At 44.0% G+C, this 27,732-nt stretch overlaps 1 protein-coding gene across 2 annotated transcripts in view; it reads left to right on the top strand.

Moving 5' to 3' along the window:
- LOC143808409 (uncharacterized) overlaps positions 1–27,732 on the top strand; it is a 192,811-nt gene that overhangs the window by 106,955 nt on the left and 58,124 nt on the right. For both annotated transcript variants that reach the window (XM_077291027.1, XM_077291026.1), the window contains exons 11-17: positions 163–252; positions 5,881–6,069; positions 8,507–8,697; positions 12,556–12,738; positions 19,682–19,826; positions 21,009–21,155; positions 23,785–24,015. In XM_077291027.1, the coding sequence (XP_077147142.1) occupies positions 163–252; positions 5,881–6,069; positions 8,507–8,697; positions 12,556–12,738; positions 19,682–19,826; positions 21,009–21,155; positions 23,785–24,015 (1,176 nt within the window). The remainder of the gene's footprint in view (positions 1–162; positions 253–5,880; positions 6,070–8,506; positions 8,698–12,555; positions 12,739–19,681; positions 19,827–21,008; positions 21,156–23,784; positions 24,016–27,732) is intronic.

Here is a 27,732-nt window from a genome sequence, read left to right as displayed (position 1 = left end):
CTTTATAAGGCTGCTCTAGACTGAATCTGATGGAAAACTTCTATTTGAAAACTGAGGTACAATGGAGGGCCGAGGCTCCCGATATGGCCGCCCGCATAGGTTGGACTCTGAGTTGTACTACAAGATGTTACCATATAACAGAATTGATCCTACTTGTTGCAGGAAAACACGGGCTGTGACACCTGGCAAGAGCTGGAAGGTGTCAGAGAGGAATGTGAATCGCTGCAGCAAATCCTAAACTCCATTACTCAGGTATGTGGCATTATGAAGCGTAATGTACTGGATGCATTGTGCACAAAGACTCGGCAGATTTTAGCAAATAAGTCTTACAGAGGACCTGTCACCACTCTTGACATGTCTCTTTTACTAAATACTTGCATTCCCTACAACATAACCATTCTCTACCACCATTTCATAGAACTGTTATGTCATTCCTCTGTTATTCTTCGTATTAATAAATTGTACATTTTATTGCACTTTTCACTGCCCCCTCCATACTCTCGCACCGATTGGACAGTGTTAAAGGGTGAAGAGTTAGACCCCCCAAATGAGTTTTAAATAACATTAAAATTTGAGTTCCTCTTTAAAAGGAATCCATCCACAGGTTTTTTTTATATTTAATTTTAGAGCAGTATAAAGTAGAGACAGAGACCCTGATTCCTGCGATGTGTCACTTACTGGGCTGCATCTTGTTGTTTCAATAAAATCACTGTTATCTCAGAAGGAGATTATTACTGCAGGACTAGTTGTCTTCCGTTATGTAGTCATCCTGTTCTTTTTAAGCCCGACCCAATACTGAATAGCAGCTTTCTGCCTCAGTATTATACAGAGCTCAGCACTTGGAGAACTGGTAGATCTGCAGCAGAGAAAACTGTGATTTTATCAAAACTGGGCCAAGCAGCCCTATAAGTTATACATGGCTGGAATCAGGATCTATGCCCCTACATCATGCTGCTTTAAGAATTCAACGCCAAGCAGTTTTGGTAAACACTTAGATTAATCGGGGTATATGAGTCAAATTACAAGACCTCTAACCGAATTCAGCACATCTTATTCCTGCCCATGTCTCAGTGAGACTGGAGTACGAAATGCCAGTCTTAAAGAATTGGGGCCACAGAGATGTTCACTATTGAACAAACCATGATGTCCAATTGGTAGATATGTTACAGGTCAGGAGGGCCTGAGCTATTCATAGTTACTGTATCTGGATCTATGATGCTTAAAGTTTGGGTTGGTAAACTTGCAGTTAGGCCACATTCACATGGTCAGTATTTTACCTCAGTATTTTACCTCAGTATTTTACCTCAGTATTTGTAAGCCAAATCCAGGAGTGGAACAGTTAGAGGAAAAGTATAATAGAGACATATGCTCCACTTTTGCATTTATCACCCACTCCTGGTTTTGGCTTACAAATACTGATATTTCACAGTTTCAAACACATTATCTCTGTGCAGGTTTTTCAAAGGAAAAAAATCACCGTATTGGCCTCTGTACTTTATAATGCATTAACATGTAACGTTTATTAATATTAATAGTAAAACGTGACATAAAACACAAATGGAAAAAGGACCTCCATCACCCTTAAAAATTAGACTACTTTTACTATTAATATAGGTTACATTTTAATGCATTATAAAGTACAGAGGCTATTACAGTGATTGTTTTCTTATAATTCTGATGTGAAATACTGACCAAATACTCAACGTATGAACCTGGCCTGAGGCCAAGACTTGAAGTCGTCATACAAATGCTGAAATGCATCCGCATTATTATTATTATTATCTGAATAAGGCCTTGCTCAGCCATCACTGTATGTGCACTCATACGTGGAAAGCTACCGCTTACTCCTACATGGAAGCCCTTAGAAGTGATTGCAAGCAGGAGTCTATTGGTATCTGTCAAGTTTAGTCTTTGGTTCTATTTTGGTCTCCGTTATTAATTACTTACAAATTACCCGGCTAGTTAAAGTCAGGGATGAAAGTGTTGGCACTATTGAAATTGTTCAAGAAAGTGAAGTACCGTATCTTGCGGATTACAAGATGAATCAGTCCATAACACGCACCACAAATTTTGAGGAGGGCAATAGGAAAAAAAATGTTTAATCTGTCAAAAGGGGTCCATCTTCTAGTCAGGATCTACCGTAGCTTACCTGGGGGAGTTGGCAGCAGTGGAATGGGGTCACAGGAGGCGAGGTCGCCGCTGCAGAAAGGTGGCAGGGGTGGGACAATGAGTCAAGATCTCAATCTGCTCATGCGCCGTCTCTGGTGGCCATTTTTCTGAAGCCCACCGCAGGGAGAGCAATATGTAAAGAAAACACTCTGCTCCTGCCTGCACCGCCAACATTTTGTTGAAGCCCATCACCACCAGGACACCCCTCCTCCCAGCCCAGGGCCCACAGCATCGCCCCACTTCTGCTGCTGCCATTTTCTTGCGGCGGCGACCCTGCCTCATGTGACCCCACTTCAACCCCCTAAGAAAGCTACATTCGGATTATAATATTTACCCAAATTTTGGGGAAAAAAAGTGTGTCTTATAGTCCAAAAAAAAAGGAATTTTTCCCACATAATTATTGCAATTACACATGTTTTCATACAATCGTAGAATCATAGAATGTTAGAGTTGGAAGAATCCTCCAGGGTTATCCTGTCCAACCCTCTGCTCAATGTAGGACTCACTAAACCATCTCAGACAGATGTCTGTCCTGCCTCTGTTTGAAGACATCCAATGAAGGAGAACTTGCCACCTCTCGTGGCAGCCTGTGCCACTAATTGATCACCCTAACTGTCAAAAAGTTTTTTTACAATATCTAATCTGTATCTTCTCCCTTTCAGTTTCATTCCATTACTTCTCGTGTTTCCATGTGCAAATGAGAATAATGATGATCCCTCTACACTGTGACAGCCCTTCAGATATTTATAGACAGCTATTAAGTCTCCTCTTAGCCCTCTTTTTTGCAAGCTAAACATTCCCAGATCCTTTAACCTTTCATCCTAGGACATAGTTTGCAGTCCGCTCACCATCCTGGTCGCTCTTCTCTGAACTTGCTCCAGTTTTTCAATGTCTTTTTTTTTTTAAATGTGGTGCCCAGAACTGGACACAGTATTTTGTTATACACGTTTATTTCCTTTGTGTGTATTGGAACAAAAAAAAACAGAGAAAAAAAGGCAAATTGAACATAATTTCACACAAAACCCCCAAAATGGACCAATTGATGTCATATTTCTAAAATTGTGGGTAAACAACTTTGTTTCAAGCATGTGATCCTCGTGCAAACTCATCTGTGGCAAGTAACAGGTGTGGGCAGTATGAAAATCACACTTGAAACCAAATAAAAAGGGGAGAAGTGGACTTAATCTTTGCATTGTTTGTCTGTGTGTGCCACACTAAGCATGGAGAACAGAAAGAGGAGAAGAGAACTGTCTGGGGACTTGAGAACCAAAATTGTTGAACAATATCAGCAATCTCAATGTCACAAGTCCATTTCCAGAGATCTTGATGTTCCTTTATCCATTGTGCGCAACGTAACCAAGAAGTTTATGACCCATGGCACTGAAGCTAATCTCCCTGGACATCGACGGCAGCGAAAAATTGATAAAAGGTTGCAACGCAGGATAGTCCGGATAATGGATAAGCAGCCCCAATCAAGTGCCAAATAAATTCAAGCTGTCCTGCAGGCTCAGGGTGCATCAATGTGCAAACTATCTGTCGACATTTGAATGAAATTAAACGCTATGGCAGGAGACCCAGGAAGACCCCATTGCTGACACAGAGACAGAAAAAAGCTAGTTTGCAATTTGCCAAAATGTATGTGAGTAAGCCTAAATCCTTCTGTGAAAACATCTTATGGACAGATGAGACCAAGATGGAGATTTTTTGTAAAGCTCATCATTCTACTATTTCCCCAAAACAGAATGAGGGCTACAAAGAAAAAGACACATTAATAAAGTCAAATATGGTGGCGGTACAAAGATGTTTTGGGGTTGTTTTATTGATTGTGGCACTTGGTGACTTGACTGTGAGTGTCACACCCTAGCAAGGAAATACTTGACGTGTGGCGCAAACGAGGGAAAGAAGATAGAAGGGTGCCCTGGTGGCAGGTAAAGGGGAAAAGGGACATCCATAAACACTCACCTGAGACTGCACCCTGCTTTCTCTATCGTGCCTATACAGACCCCTTCCCTCCGTGTACGATCACGTGTCTAAGCCCTGGCTGGCCCTGAGCTAGCCCTAACTAGTGAGATGGGCAGCAAGATACTAGTCTTACTACTAAAGTAAGGAAACACATGGTGACAAACAGGGAGAAATCAAACAGCAACCGGAACTCCACAACTTCACAAATCAATCAGAACCACGCAAGTTAAACGCCGGGCAGATTCTAAAGAGGACCTGCGATCTGCCAATTGCTGCAACTTTCTGATCACAGATACCCCAAAAGTCTCCGCAAGATGCGACAGCAAGACATCATGAAATCTGAAGCTTACCAAAGGATTTTGGGTTGCAATGTAGCGCCCAGTGTCAGAAAGCTGGGTTTGTGTCCTAGGTCATGGGTCTTCCAGCAGGACAATAACCCCAATCATACTTCAGGAAGCCCCCAGAGATGGATTGAAAAAAGGACTGGAGAGTTCTGAAGTGACAGCAATGAGTCCGGATATAAATCTCATTGAACACCTGTGGAGAGATCAAAATATTGCTGATGGGAGAAGGCACCTTCAAATAGAAGAGACCTGGAGCAGTTTGCAAAAGAAGAGTGGCCCAAAATTCCAGCTAAGAGGTGTAAGAAGCTTGTTGATCGTTATAGGAAGAGATTGATTGCAGTTATTTATTCCAGAGGGCGAGCAACCAAATATTAAGTTGAGGGTGCCAACAATTTTGTCCAGCCCAGGACGTAGATCTGGGGCATTATTCTGACGGAATATAGGCTGAACTGTATTGGCAAATGTCTTTTTTTCGGCCTTGCTAACTATGTTACTATGTTATTTTTGGAGTTTTGTTTGAAATTATTTCAAATTTGCCTTTTTTTTTCTCAGTTTGTTTGTGTTGTTCCAATACACGCAAATTAAATAAACATGTGTATAACAAAACACAAAGGGAGGTATGTATCACAGAGATGGTTGTCATCTGTGATGTAATCCTGGAGTATTGCTCTAGTGCACATAGCACTAAGAGGATTGTTTGGTGCATCTGGGCCAGGTTTTATGGGCAGCCTGAGAGATGGGTGGGTCTGGTTGCCTACATACCCAACCTCTGGGTGTGGTTAAGATGGAGTCTGTTTGACACATAGTCTGTGTGTGGAGGAACAAGGCCTCCTCTGTGTTATATCCAGACTGAGCTGGTGTACTGGATGCTATCCAGCCTGTGTGACCAGGACTGGCTCTCAAGAGACTTTATCAAAAGAACTGTTTACTTTGTTTTGCCTGCTTTGATGGCTGTTTATTGTTTTTTTGCCTATGGCTGGTTTATGAAGCAGAAATAAACCTGCATGGACATTTAAATGGAAATGCTTCCTGTTTTTTGCCCCCTGACACACCTAAGTGAGTAGCATTCCCACAGTATGTAATTGCAATAATTTTCTGGGAAAAATATTTCATTTTCTGTAACAGTTTCAAGGGTTTTAACACTTTCAGCCATGACTGTATATGCAGACTTTGAATATTTTATTAGCTATAATTTGTGGTGCTGCCATAATTGTGTGACCATAAATGTGTTCTGATTATGTGCTCCAGGTATAGAGGAGCCCTGAAACTCACTAATTACCATTAAAAGACAAAGAATTGGTGTTTAGACACCCATTTTTTGGCCACTTTTTCCAAAACACACCGCATCCGCAAGGTGTGAATCCAGCTATAATTGCTATAGTATTTGTATGTTTCTTCTTTTCAGGCTTGTGAAGCTGATTCACGGCCTGGTACTGTGAATGCTGAAGGAGGCGGAAAAGCGGCTGATGAAATGAGACGTTCTGTATCTCCATCCAGCAGAAGATCTCCAGCTCATCTACGTTCACCTCATAGACAAGACACAGCCCTTAAAGCCGTACAGAATGCTTTGCAGAGGCGCCAGGACCGAGAAAAAGTAAGGAGGATCAAATACAAATTAATTATCGGGGCAGTTTTACAAGGAAGCATTTTTGATTAATAAAGATTTTTTTAATATCATTTCTTCCAAACATAGATATGTCAGAGCGCCATAAATGTGCAACCTTTAAAAGGCCATCTACGCTATACCTATGTCTTAAAGCCATTATTATATATATTATAAATAAATATAAATCCACTAATATATATTATATTTATATACTTGTCAGCAAACTTATGCAGAAAAATCATGAGGAGTAGTCAAAGCAACAAAGTGGAAGAATTGTGATGTCGACCATATAATGACTGTAGGAACCATTCTTTATGGTTTGGGCATCTCGGGCAGGGGTCTCAAACACGGGGACACCTCAGGCTGCTTTATGCAGCCCACAGGCACTGTAGACCCCTTGAAGATCGAGGCCCTGTCCAGGGGTCCGCCGACATCAGGGCTTTATTTCAGTTGAATGCAAATCCTTGGACTGGCAGAGACAATCTCTCTGTACAGCAATACTAGTGAAGCCACCAGCCAATCAGTGGCCAGCTACTGACAGCGGCGTGCCGGCGCATGGCAGTGACGTCATGAGCCGTTGTGTCGGCATGCTGATGTCTGCTGCTGGCCTCTGATTGGCCAGCAGCTAGCAGTTTTATTGCTGTGCAAAGAGCTTGTCTCTGCCAGACAATACACTTCAATTGGTTGTGCATCCAAGGACGCTCATTCAACTGCAATAAAGCGCTGACAACGGCGGACCATAATATTCAAGAGATATACAGTGCCTGCGGGCCACATGTGCAGAAAGGATGCCAAGGGTTCGGAGGACAGGTGAGAAGAATTTTTTTTTTATGTGTATGAGAACAACAGTAAGTAGGGGACATTACTACAATATGAGATCCAGAATGGGGAATTACTACAAGATGAGGATGGGCACATTACTACAAGAAAGGGACCAGGATGGGGCATGTCTACAAGATGGGGACCAGGATTGGGGGCATTACTACAAAATTGGGACCTGGATGGGAAGATTACTACAAGAAGGAGACCAGGAAGGGGCATTACTACAAGATGGGGACCAAGAAGGGGCATTACTACAAGATGGGGATCAGGAAGGGGCATTACTACAAGTAGGTGACCAGGATGGGGCATTACTACAAGTAGGTGACCAGGATGGGGCATTACTACAAGTAGGGGACCAGGATGGGGCATTACTACAAGTAGGGGACCAGGATGGGGGGCATTACTACAATATGGGGACCTGGATGGGACATTACTACAAGTAGGGGACCAGGATGGGGGGCATTACTACAATATGGGGACCTGGATGGGGCATTACTACAAAAGGGGATCAGGATAGGCTGCTACAAGATGGGGTCCAAGATGGGGGAAATAACTACAAGATGGGCACCAGGATGAGACACATTACTACAAGATGGAGACCAGGATGGGGCACTTTACTACAAGATGTTTGCTAGAACTATATGGTGCTAATTGTAAGACAATAAATAAAATTGTAAAAATGTAAAAAAATAAAAATAAAATCAAACTAAAGCATCAAAAAATATTTTGCCACTAAAAATACCGTTTTGTATATAAACTAAAGTAAACAAAAAATTGCACATTTATCACCACATCCATAACAACCCAAACTATAAAATTGTACCATCACCCATACAATGAATGCAATTTTAAAAAATAAAATAAACACAGCAAAAACGTTCAAAAACATAATCAAAAGGTGTATAGAAAAAAATGGTATAACTAAAAATGTCACTTTGTCCTTCAAAGAATGCGCAACCCAAATTTTTTCTATGTGTGGCCCATATACCCATCTGAGTTTGAGACCCCTGATCAAGTGTTTGCATAGAATGAAAGAGATAAAATCTCCAAAATTAATTTAATTAGGCAAAAAAAAGGCTTTCGTTAAGGTGAGGCTGGTTCAAGCTAACATGAAGATGACGGTAATTTAAACTAGACACTGCCACAGTCAAGAAAAAAAATACACTTCCAAGTTTGTCATCCATATGTGTCAGCTAAGAACTGAAATCAGACCTGGGCACAAGCTCTAAAAACAGGACAGATGAGGATTGGAAGAATATTTCCTCTGAAACATCTTATTTTCTGCCTCACCATGTAAAGTCGGAATTTGACCTGAATGCTAAAAATCCTTCGTCTATAAATTATACTGGGGATAAAGCTGTACCTTGTATTAGAGAAATAGACCTAAAGAGGTGCTCATAGGGGTCAAAAAGTACATTGTCAGTCATCACAATGCTCTCTTCAATACAGAGTCAAAAATGGTACCTATTTTCCCAGTTATTTCTCAGCTATCTCTATGCAGTTTATTATATATATATGTATGGTATATATTATTCATCAATATGATTTTTGTTTCTATAAAAATAGTGGTTGCATACAATTCACCACACTTTCTCTTGTGTAGGAGCTGCTGTCTGAATTGGCGAGCGCTCTACAGTCTGTGGAGGAAACCAAGAGGCAACTGCTGGAGAGTCTGGAAGACTCAGAGAGAAGAGGGCATGAGTTAAGGAGGGAGAAGGATGAGATCAGCAATCTACTGGAAGGCATAAAGCTAGAATCGCAGAGGTGTCAGTCCAGTCTGGAATCTTTAAACAGGTACACTGTGTTCCCTTCTACCGAAAGCAAGACGACACATGGTGAAACAGGAGGGAGAGGACACTCTGCCACTAGGGAAGGATACAAGGAGGCACGCCTGATATTTGCCCTGCGCCACTCTGAGCTCCCTAGTGTCCTTAGTCGGGTTCTTTCACCCCGTGCGGCAATCACATTCCTACCCCATCATTCAAATATACTCTCAGATAATCAAGTGGGAAAATAGGGGAGGAGAAGGTGAGGCAAACCAAATGGGAATAGAGACTGGGAGACACACACACAAACCAACTACCCGCAGATATCTCCTGAAACAACTCTATACGCCCGTCCCTTTCTCAACTCGTTCTCCAGCTCCAAATCAGGTAGTTGCAAGCTATCACTGGCAACACCTGAAGCTAAGAGGAGAGTATTTAAACTAGAGTGAAGTGATTAACTCAGCACAGCTGAGACAACTCAGGACATAGAGCTTCAGGAGACAAACAGTTCTGTTTACCCCTTGCAAAAACAGAGCAAGGAAAAGCTGAACTGCTAAGGAAGGTGAAGCAGGTCTAACCAGCACAGATGTACGTGTAACCAGATGCCACAATCTGCTGGCCCTACTCTGTCGTGGCATCCCCGTGACACATTGGTTTGGGTTCATGATTTTTTTGTGTGTCTGATGTTCTCTTTGGAAGAAGCCTTTTTTACTTAATTAGAGCATGGTTTTATGGAGTAACGTTTCTCCTCGTGGAGAGCTTGAAGTTAACATAGCGACACTTATAGGGCATGCAATGTTTACCTGATAATTTACACATTCCGTGAGAATGAGAAGAACTCTTGTGCCAATTATTGATAGTAGCAATACTAAAAGTCAATATCAACCTTAAAAAGACCCTTGCCACATGGCTTAGAATGGAAAAAACAAACCAGAAACTCAGTTTGCAGACACGTATTTCAGGGTGTTTGCCCCTCATCAGTGGAAAGTGGGAAAACTGGTTTGGTTGCATCGGAGACCTTTTTTTTTTAAATTCGTGTATTAATCAAAACAAACAACATATACATACAGTATATATGTAACCAAATCAGTATAAGTACATTTGTCAAGGTGATTACAAATGGACAACACAGTTTATACATTAAATTACTCATACAATTTCAGTTTCATGAGTCCATATATTGCTGTAATAAACCATTGCTCAGGTAAACAGAAGGCATTACTCAACTTTATGTCTATTTGGTGACTTGTATCAAGATGACATTATACAACTAATAAGACTAACTGTCCTATCTTATTCCGTCGCCAGATACCTATATATTATAAAATAACTGTCTGATGCCATATGGTATATTTTGATGTGTTTTTACCATGTCATTCATGGTGATGGTACAGTAGAGTGAGAAGAATTCCATCTGTCCCAAATGTTGTCAAATTTCTTTAAACAACCCCTATTTTTATATAATATTCGCTCATATGGTGTAATTGAGTTTACCAATTCTATCCATGCTCTAAGAGAAGGATGTACACCACCCATCCAGTGCAAAGCCAACACCTTTTTAGCCAGAAAGAGTGTCTCACATAGAAAAATTTTGTCATAGTGTCTCCAAACTTCTTCATCTAATACCCCAAATAAGCAGACTAGAGGGTTGAGAGGAACAGGGGTTTGTACCAGAGAAGTCAACAACGACGTTACCTTACTCCATTGGAGACCTTTGACCTATTATAAGGGGGAAATTTTCTCCTACTGCAGTTTGCCAAATTGGCATACGGAAACTTATAGGCCATGAAATATTATCCTAAATCATGTCGCAAGTTCCCTTAACAAAAACCTGCTGACAAATTAACTTTATTTAACCTAAAGTACCATAATATAGAGCAAGATAACCATATTTCAGGGATGTCACATATTAGGCTATGTTGTAGTTTCAATACAATCAGTGTTTTATTAGCAGGAGATTATCACTGGCTGACTAGGTCTCACGTGCAAGCCAGTCCAGCTAATGTATGTAATCTCGCCCCCTCCATTGTTTGGTAGCTTTCCAAGAATGCACAGTGTACACAAGAAGCTGCCAATCAGGAGTGTAGGTTGGGTTATACACAGCTCAGCATTGTGATCATTGCTACATCTACCATCTACAGTAGAGAATACAGGGATTCTATCAAAACTGCACCAAGCAGTCTAGTAAGTGATACGTTGCTGGAATCAGGCTCTCTGCCCATAAATCATGCTTCTCTTAGATTACATAACAAAAACCTGCTGACAGATTCTCTTTAAGAGGTTGATTTTGACTTTTTGGATTGCAACATCCATTAGGTGGCACTAAAGTTCTAGTCCTCTTCCTCTCTGAAGAGGATATTTTCATATTTAAATTCCCAGGGGAGCATTGCATGACCTATAAGTCTCCTTACATTGACTTAGTACACTCAAAAAGGAGAAACTTTATCCCTGACACCCCCTGTCAGAAACCTCTCACCCATCCAAACTAGTTCTCCTGCTTTGCACTAATTAGAGGCAAACACCCCGAAACACCTGTCTGCAAATCGCCTTTCTGATTTGGCTTCTTAGCCCAAGTCATGTGGCACGGCCTTTTAAAGGGTTGATATGGACTTGTAGAATTGCTATGGTGTGTGGCTCTCCACAAGGAGACACGTTACCTAGTAGACCACAAGCTAGGAATATGGGATTTGGTCTGTCTGCTGGATATAAACCAATGCTGCGAGAGCTTATTGTGAAACAGTGTGGCTTGGTATTGAACAAAACGGACTTTTGGGATAGATTTGGAACAGTTTACGTTGTCAGTAGGAGGATGAGAGGAGAACTATGGGAAGAGCCCACTGAATGATGAGCTCGTCTTATCCATTGTGTAAGCTTACAGTGATATTGGATCGGGTCTAGTACCGGGTGCCAGAGCTGATACATGATGCTCACAGATTGTATAGATAGAATTCTAGCGGCTGTAGAGACAGACTCGGTGTCTGCGTTTCTACTATATTGTTTGAGACTCCATTCAGCGGTCCCTGAAGGAAGGAATGGTTATCTCGCTACATTGTTTCATTGTAAGTGCACTTTATTGTACAGCAGGACTCATACTGTATATACATATGGCACAACGTGTAATCTTTAAGGTTAACACCACCAAAATAATTCTGTGATACCGAAAACAACTGTAACGTACAGGGAAATGTGCTTGTCTGTTTCGTGAGGGTTTGGTGACATCTGCTTGTGTGTCCTGATATATGATGAAGGTATGGTGACGGGCTGTGAGTGATATGTCATTCTAGCAGGGAAATATCACATTACTGAGTTTTATAGAAATAGAAAAGGTGTATATTTTATTGCAGATGTGCCGTATTCACAGGCAATCATTATCCGAGTTATAGGATGACCCATCCACAGATTACGCTGCTTGTTCTGTGTCATGTCAGCCTGGACCATGAGTATAGGCTGCTGACAATAGGAGACAGACACTAAGCAAAAAGTATTAGCGCCTCCAGCATTGGCCATTCCCTTCCTGGAGACTCTCAGCTTAACACATCAGAAAAGTGAGGCCTATTGCCGTGATAATATTTAATGGCCTCCATACACATGAGATAAAAGTTGGGATCGGACGACCATCTATTGTAAGTGGGTGTTTCCCAATAGTCTATCGGCAGATCATATCCTCGCTGGAGAGATAAGCTGCTGTCAGATTATTCTGGGACCGCTCTGTCGACCCCAACCCCATAAACGGCATAGGCCTATTTGATGCGATCACCTGCAGTACCTTTTTTTCAAGGCACCTTAATTTTTGTGTTTTTATTTCATACATTTTACACTTTTGTAAAATGTGAAAGTAGATGTTAAATATGAGAAACATTCATTATATGCGTTCTTGACCTCTCAGTGAGAAGGAGGCCATAGAAGAGTCATTAGAGACAGCAAAACAGAGGGCCGAGGCATCCCTGATGGAGATTGAAAGGCTGAAGGCCGTGAATACCGAGTTACTGCGGCAGAGGGAGATCCTGGAGGAGCAAAAGGAAGAACTGAACCGGGAGCGAGATCGCAACCAGAAGGAGCTGGAGAGAGGGTAAGAAAAGGAAGCAACGTCTTCTTCTCCTTCAGTATTAGATTCTAAGAATTACATCATTATTCATCACGTGGCACTAACATTACTGTGATGAAGTAGAATATGTGGAGCGTCATGTGGGCTATCAGGATCACTTATGGATTTTGTGGTTGCAGTTTGTCATTTTCTGAATATTTGCTGTCAGTATTGTAAATGTTGCTCAAAACTGTGGCAAGTATCATGTACTGTTTTGTTGCAGTTTTCTCAGTTTAACATGACCTGGAACCTGAGCTATAACACTGGAGTCACACTCGGCATTCTTCTGATATTTTAGTTTGTTTTTGGTTTATGTTTATCTGCATGTTTTAATACTTTTTTCTCCTACGTATCATTGGGGGACACAGGACGAATGGGTGTTATGCTGCTGCCACTAGGAGGACACTAAGTTAAACACACACAAAAGATTAACTCCTCCCCTGCAGTATACACCCACGGGCTGGACAATCCAGAGCCAGTTCTTACTTAGTGTCTCAGGAGGCACTTGGGTCCTCTGGACCCCACCAATTTTTGGATTTAACGGAGAGAAGGGAGCGACAGGCAAATTTTCAGCTCTGATCTCTCCCGCACCAACAACGGGCAAGTACATGGAGCGTTCCTCCTGTATCCTTTCCCGCGACGATGGATGCCAGCCCTGGCTCACGTTTCAGTGTGGCGACGGTTCCTTAGCGGTCCGATCTCCCTCCCTCCCTCTCAGGCGACCACGGGGACTAATCATCCACCTAAGTTTCCTGGAGCCAGGGCACAGCCGGACAGATTGACATGGCGTCCGTGCAGCCGCCCACTGCATCACCACTGAATATAGCGGATGACGCACGGCGGCAGAAGCTCTCCACCCTCTCCCTACCAAGGTGAAGGTGGATGGAGCATCGGTTCCATCGCACAGGGTAAGTGCGGGGACCGACGAGCTGACAGGAGGGGGCCCCTTACTCTCTTACTAATGCGGCTCTGCAGCCGCGGGGCAGCGTTGTACTTCTGAGGGGGCACGGCGGGCAATCCGGCGCTCCCGCCCATGACACGCCCCCTCCCTGGGCGCTTCTCGTTCCCGAGAAGCGCCCTTCTCACATCTCGGCGGCCATCTTGGACCGGCAAGTACGCTGGTGGCTCTGCAGCTCCGCAGCGCACAGGACTTCAGGATCTACCTGCCAGGCCACCGCAGGACTTTGGTGAGACGCACTTGGTAGGATTGTCCCCCCCCCTGCCAGTACGCTCTCTTAATCATAAATATGTCACAGTCTAAGCAAAAACGGACTGGAAAGACCCACTCTGTTATTTTTGCTGTGTGCACCTCCTGCAAGGTATCTCTGCCCCGAGGTCACACTACTCCGCTGTGCACCGCCTGCGAAATGTCTGCGGCACAGGATACTCCGGCCTCTGTCCCGGAATGTAGCGAGCCTAGTACCCCCGCATGGGCGTCCTCCCTTGCTCGATCTGTGGCATCCTTGGAAAGGACGATACAGTCCCTCCGTGAGCCGTCCCTTACCCAGGGCTCTTCCACGGATGATGTAACGCGGTCTAAGAACCCCTCTCGACCTAGAGGTCGTACCGCTTCCAGAAGCCCTCACTCATCTAAAAAGAGGTCCAGGGTAATATCTCCGGTCCGTGATCAGCCCTCCGGCTCAGAGAGTGATGTCTCTCGCCACTCATCCCCGACTCATAGCAGGGAATCCTTCCTGGACGACGCATCCAACGCGTCCTGTTCCCCAGAGTATCATCACGATCAAGAGACCCTAGATTCTCTCATAGACTCTGTAAGTCAGACGCTACAGTTAGAGGAGGAAACCCCGTCCAAGGCGGCTCATCCCGTGTCATTCGGGCGAACCACAAAGGCTCATAAATTTTTTCCTACGCACCCTCAATTCAAGGACATTGTCGATCTCCATAGAGTCCGTCCGGATAAACGTTTCTCAGGTCAGAAGGCTATGCAATTGAAGTATCCGTTTGCTCAGGACCTAGCTAAGGAGTGGTCTCAGTCACCCTCCGTGGACCCGCCAGTGTCTCGGCTAGCCACCAAGGCGGTTCTATCTTCCTCCGAGGGTGCGTCCATCAAGCATCCCACTGATAGACAAATTGAACAGATGGCTCGTTCGGCTTTTGAAGCCTCCTCGGCTTCTCTCTTTCCTTCTTTTGCCGTCACGTGGGTTGCAAAGGCCATGACCATTGGGCCGAGTCTTTAACCTCTACAGCACTACGTGCCGACTTACCCCCCGAAATTTCACACCTGACCACTCAGATTGCCAGAGCGGGGGACTTCGTAGTTTCCGCATCCTTAGACGCGGCCAACTGTGCCTCTCAGGCAGCGGCCAATGCTGTCACGATCCGCAGATCCCTTTGGCTCAGGGACTGGAAGGCGGACTCGGGCTCCAAAAAATCCCTCACGCCTCTTCCATACCAGGGCGAACGCCTTTTTGGGGACAAACTAGACAAAATAATCGCAGACTCCACAGGAGGAAAGAGCAAATTCCTTCCCCAGCAACGAACTTTTCGGCCCTTTCGCAACCAACAGGGCTGAGGCCGATATTTCCATTTTAGCTCCAATTGGTCCAATCCCTCCTCCGCGCCACCCGGCGTCGGGAGAGGTCAGCGCAAGGACAGAGCCTCCCAGCCGTCTTACAAACCTTCTCCCTCCTGGAGAGGCAGACCCAGACAACAGGGATCCCGAGGGCCCAGACCTAACAGGTCTCCACCTCAATGACTTTTGGCAAATGCCGAAGGACACCGACAGAGTTGGCGGCCGCCTACTCTTTTTTCGGGACGCGTGGCTCTCGGTAGTTCCCGACCGATGGGTCCGCGACCTAGTGTCCTTCGGTTACAAGATAGAGTTTGTCTCTCGTCCCCCATCTCGTTTCTTCCAGTCCCCTCCTCCCAGAGCAAGGGTCCGTCAGTATTTCCAGGCCATAAAGTCCCTATGGGAAGACGGGGTCATCATCCCGGTACCTCAGAACGAGAGGTACCAAGGTTTCTATTCCAATCTTTTCATCGTACCAAAGAAGGACGGATCAGTACGTCCAATATTAGACCTCAAGCTTCTCAACAGGTACGTTCGCGTACGTCAATTCCGCATGGAGTCCCTCCGCTCGGTAATTGCCTCTCTGGAAGAGGGCGAGTTCCTTGCATCTCTAGATGTTCAAGACGCTTACCTGCACATTCCCATCCTACCGTCTCATCAGCGCTTCCTTCGCTTCGCGGTCCAGGGGCACCATTTTCAATTTGTCGCCCTACCCTTCGGGCTGGCCACCGCTCCTCGGGTGTTTACCAAGGTCATGGCAGCTGCCGTGGCCATTCTCCATGCTCGAGGCATAGTGGTGTTGCCCTACTTGGACGACATTCTCATAAAGGGCTCCTCTTTTCGATCCTGCTCAGAAGCAGTAGACGTCACCATAAATACCTTTTTGCGCCTGGGTTGGAAAATCAACTTCAAAAAATCTTCCCTGGTCCCGGCTCAAACCATATCCTACCTGGGAATGATCCTAGACTCCTCTCAGGGTCTAGTATTCCTACCTCCGGAAAAGGTTTCCACTCTACAGAGAGAAGTCCGAAAGCTTATCCAACCTCGCCCTCACTCCCTACGCTTCTCCATGAGGGTACTCGGCAGGATGGTGGCGGCGATGGAGGCAGTGCCTTTTGCTGTTTTTCACCTCCGTCCCCTACAGCACGCCCTTCTAGCAGTATGGGACAGGAATCCCGCCTCGCTCGACCGCCGTCTCCTGCTCTCTCGCCCAATCAGGCAGTCTCTCAGGTGGTGGACCAAGAGGTCCTCCCTGACTCGGGGGAAGTCTTTCCTTCCGGTGCACTGGCTGGTTGTCACGACGGACGCCAGTCTCTTCGGATGGGGTGCAGTGTTCCAACGCCACTCGACTCAGGGTCGCTGGTCCCTGCAGGAATCCCAGCTGCCCATCAACATCTTAGAGATTCGGGCAATCAGACTGGCTCTCCGCCAGTTTCATCCGTTCCTTTCCGGCCGCGCGGTCAGAGTCCAGTCCGACAACGCCACTGCGGTAGCCTATATCAACCGCCAAGGGGGCACTCGCAGCAAAGCGGCCATGGCCGAGGTAACGCTCATTCTCCGCTGGGCCGAGACCAACCACTCCATACTCTCAGCAGTTTACATCCCAGGCGTGGAAAACTGGGAAGCGGACTTTCTCAGTCGCCACAGTCTCGATCCCGGAGAGTGGTCTCTCCATCCCGCAGTCTTTCTCCAGATATGTTCTCGATGGGGGACTCCGGACGTGGATCTAATGGCATCTCGCCTCAATTGCCAGGTTCCCGTTTTCGTGGCCAGGTCTCACGACCCCTCAGCCCTTGGAGCCGACGCTCTCGTCCTCTCATGGCAGGGTTTCAGACTCCCATACATCTTTCCTCCAATTCCCCTTCTGGCGAAGGTGATCAGGAAGATCAAGGCAGAACGGATTCCAGTAATTCTCATCGCTCCGGACTGGCCACGCAGGACATGGTACGCCGAGATGGTACAATTGGTCTCAGACGTACCTTGGAGGCTGCCGAGCCGCGCAGACCTCCTGTCTCAAGGGCCCATTTACCACCCGAACTCAGAGGCCCTGTGTTTAACGGCGTGGCCGTTGAGTCCTGGGTACTGAGGCAGAAGGGGCTGCCCCAGACGGTTATATCTACCATGCTCCGCGCACGCAAGCCTTCTTCCATGCGCATCTACCACCGCGCCTGGAAGGCATACTTCGCCTGGTGCAGGGATCGGAGACGTTCTCCCCTCCGTTTTTCTATTCCTCACATTTTGGAATTCCTTCAATCAGGCGTAGACTTGGGCCTTGCCCTTAGCTCTCTTAAGGGCCAAATTTCTGCTCTCTCGGTTCTTTTCCAGAGAAGGATTGCAAACAGACTGCAAGTCAAAACCTTCATCCAGGGAGTTTCTCATATGGTTCCGCCTTACAAAATGCCCTTGGAACCATGGGACCTGAATCTGGTCCTCTGTGCTCTTCAAGAGCCCCCCTTTGAGCCCTTGCATGAGGTGTCCTTGCTGTTCTTGTCGTGGAAGGTCGCCTTCCTCGTGGCTGTCACGTCTATTAGACGTGTCTCTGAGCTGGCAGCTCTGTCGTGCCAACCACCTTTCCTCGTTTTCCACCAGGACAAGGTAGTTCTGCGGACATGTCCGACTTTTCTTCCGAAGGTCGTTTCCTCTTTCCATCTTAATGAAGAAATTGTCCTTCCCTCACTGTGCCCTGCTCCTTCCCACCGCACGGAAAGGGCTCTCCACACTTTGGACTTAGTGAGGGGTCTCAAACGTTACGTCTCCAGAACGGCGTCTCTCCGTAGGTCAGACGCCTTGTTCGTTCTTCCGGAGGGGCCACGGAAGGGTCTGCCCGCTTCCAAGGCCTCCATTGCCAAGTGGATTTGTTCCGCCATCCAAGAGTCCTACCGTGTCAAGGGTCACGCCGCACCTCCGGGGATCAAGGCTCATTCTACCCGGTCAGTCGGCGCGTCCTGGGCCATCCGGCACCAGGCATCGGCTGCACAGGTCTGCAAGGCTGCTACATGGTCCAGCTTGCATACATTCACGAAGCACTACCATGTGCACTCTCAGGCTTCGGCAGACGCGTCCGTCGGTAGGCGAATCCTACAAGCGGCAGTGTCTCATCTGTAGCTCGTAGGCACGCACAGCATTTATAACTTCTTGTTACCCTCCCAGGGACTGCTTTGGGACGTCCCATTCGTCCTGTGTCCCCCAATGATACGTAGGAGAAAAGGAGATTTTTGTGTACTCACCGTAAAATCTTTTTCTCCGAGTCAATCATTGGGGGACACAGCACCCTCCCTGTTAGCCTAGTTGGCTCGGTTATTCTCTTCAGTCCGTGTTTTGACTATAACATGTTTACTGTTTTTAACTGGTTTACTCCTACTGCTTTGTTACCGAACTGGCTCTGGATTGTCCAGCCCGTGGGTGTATACTGCAGGGGAGGAGTTAATCTTTTGTGTGTGTTTAACTTAGTGTCCTCCTAGTGGCAGCAGCATAACACCCATTCGTCCTGTGTCCCCCAATGATTGACTCGGAGAAAAAGATTTTACGGTGAGTACACAAAAATCTCCTTTTTTAAGCCCGGTCTTACTTGAAATATTAAACAGTTTACATAGCATACAATGCAGCTCGATTTGTGGTGTTTTGGGGTTCAGTGGTTTTCTCTTTTTTATATGCTGCATGCTTTGGGTTTGGAGAGTTTTTTTGGCCTTTTTTCCTATTAGTTTAGAGAAGAAAGCATCATGTGACATATTTATAGGGGTTGACATAAATAAATCCAAAAAAGCAAACCGCTTCTATCACAGAGAAAACTACCATGAACTGAAGACCCTTCTCTCTGCTAACTCAGATTAGATGAAGAGTTATATTCTTATGTTCTTCAATTGGTGTGGTTTGTTAGACAGCATTAAAATAAGCAAATTGAAAATTGACTTGCTTTCACTATCTGCTGTTATTCTCCTGCTACGTGAACTTTTATCTTTCATTGTTTATTGCTCGTTAACATGGGGACCGACCACTAGAACATGGCGAGTATGTGAAATAGCTATATTCCAGGATGGCATCTGATCAACTAACTCTTCACTTCCCAGCAACATCTTTCCTGACCATTTATTTCTAAGCAGTTTTACATTGCTGCTCACTTCATCCTCCATCTTGGCTCCTGACCAACAGCTATTATCAGCCCTGCAAAATCACAAGCTCCCAGCCTACACCCATATTATTTAGAGTGATCAGTTTTGTTATCACTGCTCAATTTCCGTATGAGTGTGATTATTCAAAGGCACTTTTATGTCTATATCTAAAATGTAGAGATAACAGTGCATACTTGCCAATTTCTTTTCAGTAGTGATTGCAATAAACAGATTAGCACTACCTTGGCTCCAGAGACCGCCTAATACTTAATTCTGTATTCCAATATAGGCAAAGGACTCAGGAAAAGTTGGAAGAAAAAGTCTCACTGCTGAAGAAAGACCTAGTTACCGTCAGAGAGAGCTTTAGTCAGATGGTACTTGAAAGAGACGTTCTGCAAGGCGAGAAAGATGCTGTATCCAGTGCTCTCAGAAAGGTACTTGTTGATAGAAAAAGGACATGTTTTTAAAGTTATCTGTCATGTAATGTCACTTATACTATATAGACAGATATTATTTTTGTAACTATGTGCAGAAAAAGTCAACGGGGACATAAACATGGTGTGTAACAATAGATGGTGTTGAGAATACAGTCATACCTAAGCTGGTTTGTGAAGGCGCTCCAATGGTTCCTATGCCTCATATGAGGATGGCTGCTTTATAAATGACATTTGGTGCCCTGGTACAGAAGCGTCAGGACAGAACAGAGTACAATAAAGTATTATAAATGTAGATATGTCTAACATCTTGTGAATTTTGTCATTTTCACGTCAGTTTCGGACAGATCCAACAAAATGGGCACAGCTGGGGAAGAGTCGCGGTGGAATGAGGCGTGGCAATTCCCACCCAACAAATTAATTAAAAGTGTCGGCGTTCCCTGACTAGAGTAACATTCCTGGGGACATGCTTACTACTTAAAGGGGTTGTCTACTACTAGGACAACCCGATCTTATTCACCATGTTTAGCCCCGTAAAAATAAAAACATCTTCACTCACCTCCGGTGCTGGCGCTGTCCCAGCGGTGGCAGCACTTGTGTTCCCAGGGCTCTCGTGCTGTTGTTATGACACGTGAGCCTGCGTGAGCGTTGGCATTGCTGGCCCCACCTTCAGACAAATCGAATATCAAGGGGAAGTCAGGCCTGCGGCTGCTCTCTCACTTCCTCTTGATGTTCAAAGGTGGAGACAGTAACGTCCGCTCTGATTGAGTGCAGGGCTTTCGTGTCAGTTGCGGGTACCGACACTGCTGGAACGGTGCCACTATCTGAGGCAAGTATAGGCTTTTTTATTTTATTGACCCCAAACATTTAGATGAAGAAGGGGTTGTCCTAGTAGTGGACAACCCCTTTAAAACAAAACAGCAGTCTTAATGAATCGGGACCATAGTGTTCCGATTAAAGTATCCCTAATTAATAGGGCAATGTGAATAAAAAAGGCTTGGTATTAATGCTAGCGAATCTGTTATTAAGTGTTAATCCAAGAAGCGTGATCACCAGGCCAACCCACATAGACTATCATTCTTGGTCCAATAACTCTGCATGAGCTGCAAAATATTGATCTAAGCACAGTACACAGTGTCTCTGGTGTTAATTGTGTGTTTTTAACATGGATTTCCATGCCAGGCTGAGTCTAGCAGAGCAGAACTAGAGCTGGCAGTGAACCAGATGCGCAGTGAACGGGCGGCTCTAAACGACTCGTTGGCCAAAATGGGTGCATTGAACGAAGGTTTAGCACAAGATAAAGTGGCCCTGAATCGGCTGATTTTACAGGTATTTCTTACTCTTAAATTATTTGCTTTAAACTTACAATCACTATGTCGTTTCTAAGATATTTTATGCGATTGTATTGCTTTATCATCCACGGTGAGTATAGGAAAGTCTACACACCCCCTGCTGAAATGCCAAATTTTCATAATGTAAAAATCATATGAAGAAGAATCATTTCAGAACATTTAATGTAACCCATAATGTGTACAAATCCATTGAGAAACTAGCTGAAATCAATTTGAGGTGGAAAATAAAAATAAAGCTAAATTAATGCGGTTAGTAAGTATGAGCACCCTCTTATAAGTGGGGACGTGGTTATGCTCAGAATTAACCAATCACATTTAGGGCTCATGTGCCATCTGTAGTTTTGACTGCTAACACCCGTCCCCATGTTATTCTATGGGGCTGTGCACTTGTTCGATATTTTCCTCAGATATAGTGGTCCGAGGGAAAAAAAAAAATCATAGAATGCACGATTTACCTCCAAGAATCAGATGTCAGTCTCCCATTCATGTCTATGGGTCCGTGAGCAAAATCAGACCACACTCAGATGACAAACTTTTTTTCTTCTCTCCACCTCCAGGTAAATTAGACCCCACTCTGATCACACTCTGATCAAAGACTGATCAGAGTGTGATTAGCACAATAGGACTGATTTTATCTGTTGGAGAGAAAACGGCCTTGTGACCCCAGCCTTAAATTCATGCTAAAGCGATCCACCCATATCTACCTATCATGAAATCATAGGATCGTATATTCAAATCCTCTTGGGAGACTAATGAGTATTGAAAAAAAAAAAGAAAAAGGTTTTTAAGTGTTAAAAAAGGAAGAAATAACCACCCTCCAAAATCCCAGTTTTCCCAATAAAAAAAATTGTTTAATCTGAAAACAGCATACATCCCTAGACAAGACATAAATTTGGTATCTCTGGGTCCATAATCACGGTGTCATTACTTATCTCTCATGGTGAACACCATAAATAAATTCAAGAAACAATACCAGAGTTGCTGGCCGCTCACTTCCTCTTGATTACTTATATATCCAAAATTGGGGACAGGGACACCAGCGCTGATTGGGCTCCGGGCTCACATGTCATAACAACCGCATGTGAGCCGCGGGAACGCGAGCACCGTCACCACTGGAACGGTGCCGGAGGTGAGTATAGAAGAAGATAAAGGTAACCTGCTAGGTCCTGTAAGCCTCACACATCACCCCTATAACAACCTAGAGCCCAAATCCTTCATCCCAATGACATCCTTGGTAGCCCAGACAAGTGTTCCTGTGTGCTCAAAAACAGCTTTTTATTGCCATCCTCAGCTTTAGTAAATTAACCTGACTTGCATGGCAGGCATCTCCTTTAACATGGAGCAATCCTGCCTCCTTGGTTTAATTGACATCTTCCCACTTTCCACGTTATCTGTTTGTTACAGGAAATCTCTTACATGTGAAACTCCTCCTTCCTGTCTGGGCATGTGCTATGGAGCCAGGTGGACTCTTCCTGGCTTCTGTGTTGCACTGTGCATGCCCAGAATGGCCTATTGAGCTTGATTCTGGATGTCAGTCATGCCCAGGAGGGGTAGTGAGCCAGATTCTGGATGTCAGTCATGTCCAGAAAGGCCTAGTGAGCCCGATTCTGGATGTCAGTCTTGCCCAGAATGGCCTATTGAGCTTGATTCTGGATGTCAGTCATGCCCAGGAGGGGTAGTGAGCCAGATTCTGGATGTCAGTCATGCCCAGAATGGCCTAGTGAGCTTGATTCTGAATATCAGTCATGCCCAGGAGGGCATGAGAACACTTGTCTGAACTATCAAAGACATAATTGGTATGAAGGATTAGGGCTCTATATGTTAAGTGGGAAGTTTTGGTTATTTAAACCTGTAGTCCAATGTGTCTTTTTGCCTGAAAGACAAGGTTAGCGGAAATCTTCCTCATTGAATATAATGCTCGTTATCTGAAGGTATAACGCATTCGATTTAGATAATCAAATAGTCAGTGTAGGTATGTACTAATAGCACGCATTCCTTTAAGGCTTATATAAAAAAATATATATAAAAATCTAGACAAAAAAGATGATTTTTCATAAGTATGGCCATCTGTATATCATCTAATCTAAAATTTGCAAGACCAAATACAGTTTTCTGTGTAGAGAATTGTAATGTATCTATAAAAATCAAATGCCATTTGGATGGTTCTGCACGGGATCCTTTTTTTATTTTGCACACCCATACACTTGAATAGATGAGTGCCATCCGAAATATGAAAGAAAAATGTATATGCTGCGGACGGACATCTGAATAGCCAAATAGAATAACTTTCGGCCAAATACTGTCCGTGTGACGTTAGTTTTCACGATGGTCAGCACTCGGACCGTAAATATAGTTGTGTGAACTAGCCCTAACAGGTTGAAGTAGCAAGCACACAATTCTCAGCAAACCTCCCTTATCTTATTTCACTTCCCTCTTACTTTATGCATATTGGTTATTTTCTTTGAGAAGACCATTTCATAGAAGACCACTACCCAATAAAATGTTGGGTGGTTGATGCAAAGAGATTTCACCATAACATGTTAGAATGTTGGAAATATGTGGAACAAGAAGGATTTATGGTGCTCCCATTCTACCTCCTGATACAGCTGGAGGCTGAGCGCAGCTCGCTGCAGGAGGACAGGCGAGTGAGCGAGGCTAGCTGCGCGGCATTGAGGGAGCAGCGGGAAGCACTGGAGCTCCAGGTGTCTCAGCTCCAGACAGAAAGAGCCGGACTGGAGCGGAGGTGCCGGGAAACAGACGAGAAGCAGCAAAGGATTGAGGAGCAGCTGCTTATTGTGCACAGAGATAGAGCTAAACTGAAAGAACAGCTCACACAGGTAAAGGTGGACTTGTTGCTACTGGAGCATAGCCATAGTTACAACATGGTGATATATTATGACTAGTTCTTCAATCCGCAGTATCAACCAATCAATCACTCTGAACATTCAAAGGCTATATCTCAAAATCTTTAATAGTGCTAAATAGCGGGAACACATAAAAACTCATTGCAAACATTATTTTGGTGTTTGATATACAACCCCTGGCAAAAATTATTGAATCAACGGCCTTGGAGGATGTTTATTCAGTTGTTTAATTTTGTAGAAAAAAAGCAGATCACAGACATGGCACAAAACTAAAGTAATTTCAAATGGCAACTTTCTAGCTTTAAGAAACACTAAAAGAAATCAAGAATAAAAAATATGTGGTAGTCAGTAATGGTTACTTTTTTTAACCAAGCATAGGGTAAAAATTATGGAATCACTCAATTCAGAGGAAAAAATTATGGTATCACCCTGTAAATTTTCATACCCAAAACTAACACCTGCATCAAATTAGATCTGCTCGTTAGTCTGCATCTAAAAAGGAGGGATCACACCTTGGAGAGCTGTTGCACCAAGTGGACTGATATGAATCATGGCTCCAACACGAGAGATGTCAGTTGAAACAAAGGAGAGGATTATGAAACTCTTAAGAGGGTAAATCATCACACAATGTTGCAAAAGATGTTGGTTGTTCAGTCAGCTGTGTCTAAAATCTGGACCAAATACAAACAACATGGGAAGGTTGTTAAAGGCAAACATACTGGTAGACCAAGAAAGACTTCAAAGCGTCAAGACCGGAAACTTAAAGCAATATGTCTCCAAAACAGGATATGCACAACAAAACAAATGAGGAACGAATGGGTGAAAACTGGAGTCAATGTCTGTGACCGAACTGTAAGAAACCACCTAAAGGAAATGGGATTTACATACAGAAAAGCTAAACGAAAGCCATCATTAACACCTAAACAGAAAAAAAACAATGGGCTAAGGAAAAGCAATCGTGGACTGTGGATGACTGGATGAAAGTCATATTCAGTGATGAATCGCAAATCTGCATTGGGCAAGGTGATGATGCTGGAACTTTTGTTTTGATGCCGTTCCAATGAAATTTATAAAGATGACTGCCTGAAGAGAACATGCAAATTTCCACAGTTATTTTTTGATATGGGGCTGCATGTCAGGTAAAGGCACTGGGGAGATGGCTGTCATTACATCTTCAATAAATGCAAAAGTTTATGTTGATATTTTGGACACTTTTCTTATCCCATCAATTGAAAGGATGTTTGGGGATGATTAAATAATTTTTCAAGATGATAATGCATCCTGCCATAGAGCAAAAACTGTGAAAACATTCCTTGAAAAAAGACACAAGCTCAATGTCATGGCCTGCAAATAGTCCGGATCTCAATCCCATTGAAAATCTTTGGTGGAAGTTGAAGAAAATGGTCCATGACAAGGCTCCAACCTGCAAATCTGATCTGGCAACAGCAATCAGAGAAAGCTGGAGCCAGATTGATGAAGAGGACTGTTTGACACTCATTAAGTCCATGCCTCAGAGACTGCAAGCTGTTATAAAAGCCAGAGGTGGTGCAACAAAATACTAGTGATGTTTTGGAGTGTTTCTTTGTTTGTTTATTTTTCATGATTCTATAATTTTTTCCTCATAATTGAGTGACGCCATAATTTTTCCCCTATGCTTGTTTAAAAAAGTAACCATTACTGACTACCACATTTTTTGTTCTTGATTTCTTTTAGTGTTGAAATGACTTTAGTTCTGTGCCATGTCTGTGATCTGCTTTTTACTACAAAATTAAACAACTGAATGAACATCCTCCAAGGCCGGTGATTCCATACTGTATATACATAGTATCTGGCTCACAACGCACTTCCGCATTTGATTCGCCACTTTCATCTCTACACTTCCTGCTTGACAACCATCAATCTAACCTCACCCAGATTTTTAACACAATGGGAAGATGCTTTGGGCATCTCTCTTGCCATAGAACAGAGATATAAGGTGCTTCTCCTTACAATAGATATGAGGCCTTCTAAAAAACTTAGTTCTAGTGGATGGAGTTCCAGCAGTCTCTCAATACGGCTGTCTCTCTGACTCTCAGACTTGATTGCCCTTAGGGTCATGATTGAATGATCTTATTTGCTTCCTTGGTTCCCTATTTTATTCCCCCTTCCTGTCCACCACTCTCTTTTTGTCTCTTTTTCCTCCTAATGATATTCTCTTTCTTTTCTGTTCTTTTTTTCTGTACCTCTACATAAACTGAAAAACTTTGACGAAACTAATAACCGCTTTGTGGAATTCCGCTTACTTTACGGATGTTGCTTTGGTATTTTAGGACTTTGAATTCTTCTATGTATTTTAATGTCAAGTGACATTTCTGTAACACAATGTTTCACTTTGCTTTTGTCTCTATCATCGTTTTTTGTATATATATATATATATATATATATATATATATATATATATATATATATATATATATATATATACATACTAGATGGTAGCCCGATTCTAACGCATCGGGTATTCTAGAATATGTATGTAGTTTATTTTTAAATTTTTTAGAATAATACATTGAATACACAGGACTGCGCCTGTCGCTGATTGTTTGCGGCCGGCCATGTAGTATATAACAGGCCACGTAGTATATTGCACAGCCACGTAGTATATAGCACAGTCACGTAGTATATAGCACAGCCACGTAGTATGTAGCACAGCCCACGGAGTATATAGCACAGCCCACGGAGTATATAGCACAGCCCACGGAGTATATAGCACAGCCCACGGAGTATATAACACAGCCCATGGAGTATATAGCACAGCCATGTAGTATATAGCACAGCCCACGGAGTGTATAACAGCCCACATAGCATATAACACAGCCACGTAGTTTATAACAGCCCACGTAGCATATAACACAGCTTATATAGTATATAACAGTCCACGCACGCAGTATATAACACAGCCCACGTAGTGTATAACACAGCCCACTTAGTGTATAACACAGCCCACATAGTGTATAACACAGCCCACATAGTGTATAACACAGCCCACGTAGTATATTGCACAGCCCACGTAGTATATAGCAGCCCACATAGTATATAGCACAGCCCACGTAGTATATTGCACAGCCCACATATTATATTGCACAGCCCACGTATTATATTGCACAGCCCACGTACTATATTGCACAGCCCACGTATTATATTGCACAGCCCATGTGTTATATAGCACAGCCCACGTATTATATAGCACAGCCGCGTAGTATATTGCACAGCCCACGTATTACATAGCACAGCCCACGTAGTATATTGCACAGCCCACATAGTATATTGCACAGCCCACGTATTTTATTGCACAGCCCACATAGTACTGTATAAAGCACAGCCCACGCAGTATATAGCAATGTGGGCATCATATCCCTGTTAAAAAAAAAAGAATTAAAATAAAAAATAGTTATATACTGACCTTCCGTTGGCCCCCGGATCCAAGCGAAGCGGTTACCGACGCTCCTCGCGTGCTCCGGTCCCAAGAGTGCATTGCGGTCTCGCGAGATGATGACGTAACGGTCTCACGAGACCGCTACGTCATCATCTCGCGAGACCGCAATGTATGGAGCGGTCACCGAAGCGTCGCGAGGAGCCGGGAAGGCCTGCTCTTGATCCGGGAGCCAACGGACGGTGAGTATATAACGATTTTTTTTTTTTTTAAATTAT

This window comes from Ranitomeya variabilis, chromosome 2 (assembly GCF_051348905.1).
Source record: "Ranitomeya variabilis isolate aRanVar5 chromosome 2, aRanVar5.hap1, whole genome shotgun sequence".
NCBI lineage: Eukaryota > Metazoa > Chordata > Amphibia > Anura > Dendrobatidae > Ranitomeya > Ranitomeya variabilis.
This window is presented reverse-complemented; position numbering and strand designations above follow the sequence as displayed.